This window comes from Trypanosoma conorhini (assembly GCF_003719485.1).
Source record: "Trypanosoma conorhini strain 025E chromosome Unknown Tco_14.4_contig_00299, whole genome shotgun sequence".
Taxonomy (NCBI): domain Eukaryota; phylum Euglenozoa; class Kinetoplastea; order Trypanosomatida; family Trypanosomatidae; genus Trypanosoma; species Trypanosoma conorhini.
The window spans coordinates 8-3,456 of NW_021704383.1; the positions used below are offsets into that span (position 1 = coordinate 8).

Genomic DNA, 3,449 nt, shown 5'->3' on the forward strand with positions numbered 1-3,449 from the left:
TTTATGTGACTTCTTAATTTATTGCTTGGCTTGTACAGAGTGAAGGCCTATAAGAGAAAATGCCCCAAAAGCGGTGGCTTTTTTTTGAGTTGCGTGCATACATACTTACACTTATATATAGATTCTCTTTCCTTATTTAACAGTCTGATTGTATTTTTTTTTTACTGTCCCTCTATCTTTTTTTTTTGCTTTCACTGTTCTTATGTCGTTTCTCTTTTTTTCTTTTGCTCTGTTTCGTGGTGTTGTGTGCGGTTTTTTTCACCCACCTTTTGAGCTTCATGTACAGATTTTTGCCACAGCTAGGTAATTTTCTTGCGGGGAAAGCAGTGCTTCTAAACGGAACCCGTTTTTTTCCACGGTTCGCCCAAATGTCAGCCCTAAATGCAAATCTGGAGTCTGACAAACTTGTCCTAACAGATGCCGAAGAAGGAAAGGTTGTTACTCGTTTTCCTCCTGAAGCCAGTGGATTCCTCCACATTGGACACGCAAAGGCAGCACTTATAAACAGTATGCTTGCTGACAAGTTTAAAGGAAAGCTTATTTTTCGCTTCGATGATACCAATCCTTCGAAGGAAAAGGGTCATTTTGAACAGGCTATTCTAGATGATGTAGCATCTCTTGGGGTTTCATGGGATATTGGTCCGACTTTTTCGTCAGACTACATGGATCTTATGTATGAAAAGGCCGAAGAGCTTATTGAGAAGAATCTTGCATACTGTGATAAAACGCCGAGAGAAGAAATGCAGAAATGTAGATTTGATGGAGTTCCTACCCGGTATCGTGACGTAAATATAGAGGAGACAAAACGGTTGTGGAATGAAATGAAAAATGGAACTCTTGAGGGCCAAGAGACCTGTTTGCGAGCGAAAATTTCGGTTGATAATGAAAATAAGGCCATGAGGGATCCCGTAATTTATCGATTTAATGAAACCCCACATCCCAGACAAGGAACAAAATACAAGATTTATCCGACATATGATTTTGCTTGTCCAATTATTGATTCCGTTGAAGGAGTAACGCACGCTTTGCGAACCAATGAGTATCACGATCGTAATGATCAGTATTACTGGTTCTGTGATGCGTTGAATATACGAAAACCAATAGTGGAGGATTTTTCAAGACTGAATATGGAATATACTGTTATGTCCAAAAGAAAGTTGACTCAGCTGGTGGAAAACGGTGTTGTGGACGGATGGGATGATCCTCGATTTCCAACGGTGCGTGCCTTGGTTCGACGTGGCTTGAAGATGGATGCATTAAGGAAGTTTGTTCAGGCACAAGGTATGTCAAAGACGGTTAATTTTATGGAGTGGTCAAAGCTCTGGTTTTTGAATACACAAATTCTTGATCCCTCAGTCCCACGTTATACTGTTGTATCAAATTCATTGAAAGTCCGTTGTGTTGTGGAAGGGCAAAAACACCTTGAAAAATGTGAAAAACTGCTGCATAAAAAGGTTCCGGAAATGGGTACTAAAACTTATTTTAAATCGGATGTTATTTTCCTGGACACCGAAGATGTTGCTCTTCTTAAGGAAGGCGATGAAATTACGTTGATGGATTGGGGAAATGCATACATTAAAAACATGCGCTCTGTTGGGGAGTCATCGACGATAACAGATGCTGATATCGTTTTACATCTTGAAGGTGATGTAAAGAAGACGAAGTACAAGTTAACGTGGGTTCCAGAGAATCCGAATGCGGAGGTGATGGAACTTGCAGAATATGATCACCTTCTTACAAAGAAAAAGCCAGATCCTGAAGAGAAGATTGATGACCTTATTGCTCCAGTGACAAAATTTACTCAGGATGTCTACGCAGAAGAAGCTCTTCGAACCCTTCAAAAAGGCGATACGGTTCAGCTTGAACGCCGGGGGTATTACATTGTGGATTCTGTAACACCCAAAAAGGTCCTCATCTATATTCCTGATGGACGCGACAAGGTTAATCATTTGTGTGCCAAGGCACAGTATTTGAAGTCTATATCGAAGGATGGCAAGTCTTCCGCTGCAAACGATTTGGAAGCAAAGCGAGCTGCGAAAGCTGCGAAGAAGGCTCTCCAAAAGCAAAAACTCCAAAAAATTAGCTACTGGCGTAGTAGACGTGAAATAATTAATGTGCTGCTTTGTTTTATCCGCATCATCCTTTTATTATCATTATTAATGTTCGCATTTGTCATTCTAAAGAAAATAAAGATTAATTTCACAGAAGCACAAAGATCGAGAGAGGGGGAAAACACGACGAAGAGTTAAAAATAAATAATAATAATAATGAGCTTGACTTATTGGAGAGATATATGTATGCCTTCTGACGTTACAGCCTATTATTGTTGTTATTGTGCTGTAAGGGGTTTGCTTTTATTGTTATTATTATTATTATTATTATTATTATTTTCTTCTTCTTTTCTATTCTTCATGTCTTCTTCTTTTTTTGATCTCTCTTTTCTCTTCCTGCTATCTGCTTGCTTTCCTGTCGCATTTGCTTGGATGTATTAATGTATGTATTTTTATCCGCAACAGGAGTTAGAGATTGGTGTTATGCCCCCTAAAAGGTCTATTCGGTTTGATGATTTGGGGCTTTCAACACCAATACCTCGCGTGTTAGCAACAACTCGCGAACAAAAAAAGAAGGAAAAATATGAAATTAAAAAGGAGAAGACTGCACGGCTAAAAGAGGCAGAGGAACAGCTCTCTCTGATCAAGGGTACTGTAGAAAAACACAAGGCCTTTGTGAAAAAGGAAATTGCTCTTCAAAAAGAAGCCAAAAACGAGAGAAGGAAGGCACTCTCTGTCTTGCAGGAACGCGTTAGACAGAATAGAGAAACTGAAGAGGCTATGCAGAAGGAGAAGTCGTTTATTGCACAAAAGAATTATATCTCCAAGCTGACACTAGATCGTGCGGTAAGTGAAAAAATACATGTGAAGCTTCAAGAAACTATCGATCGAGAAACCAATGAGCTCGCAAAATCGGTTCCCAAAAATGTGCATGTTTCGGTTAGTCGTAACCCTGAGATAGAAAAGATTCGGAAAGAGCTTCCCGTTTTGCGGGAAGAACAAGTAATTATTGAGGCAATCAACAATAGCTCTCGGACCTGCGTGCTTATATGTGGTGAGACGGGAAGTGGGAAAACGACCCAAATTCCTCAGTTTTTGTGGGAGTGTGGATATGGTGATGCAAAGGGTTCGGCCTTTGCAAGGGAAGGAGCTATACTTGTTACAGAACCCAGGCGTGTGGCAGCAGTTTCAATGGCGAAACGTGTAGCTGAAGAATTAAATACTTCCTTTGGAGGAATGGTATGCTATCATGTTCGATATGATAACAATCTTTCCGATAATTTTAAGGTGAAGTTTGCTACTGAGGGTATTGTATTAAAAGAGATTCAATCGGATTTTTTGTTAACAAAATACAGTGTTGTGGTGGTGGATGAGGCGCATGAACGAAGTGTTGCAGGG

General features: G+C 39.9%; 2 protein-coding genes across 2 annotated transcripts, besides 2 other annotated features; both read left to right on the forward strand.

Annotated features, from left to right (window-relative positions):
* Nucleotides 1-368: 368 nt before the first annotated feature.
* On the forward strand, nt 369-2,249 carry Tco025E_05252 (putative glutamyl-tRNA synthetase; the record flags this gene model as incomplete). The annotated part of the gene is made up of 1 exon (XM_029372153.1): nt 369-2,249. The coding sequence occupies one exon, from the start codon at nt 369-371 to the stop codon at nt 2,247-2,249; it is 1,881 nt and encodes a 626-aa protein (XP_029227763.1).
* A 105-nt stretch (nt 2,250-2,354) lies between these two features.
* Nucleotides 2,355-2,389: a microsatellite.
* Nucleotides 2,390-2,464: a microsatellite.
* A 70-nt stretch (nt 2,465-2,534) lies between these two features.
* Nucleotides 2,535-3,449, forward strand: Tco025E_05253 (pre-mRNA splicing factor ATP-dependent RNA helicase; the record flags this gene model as incomplete). Its single annotated transcript, XM_029372154.1, has 1 exon — nt 2,535-3,449. A coding segment is annotated over one exon (915 nt), but the record flags the coding sequence as incomplete, so codon positions are not given.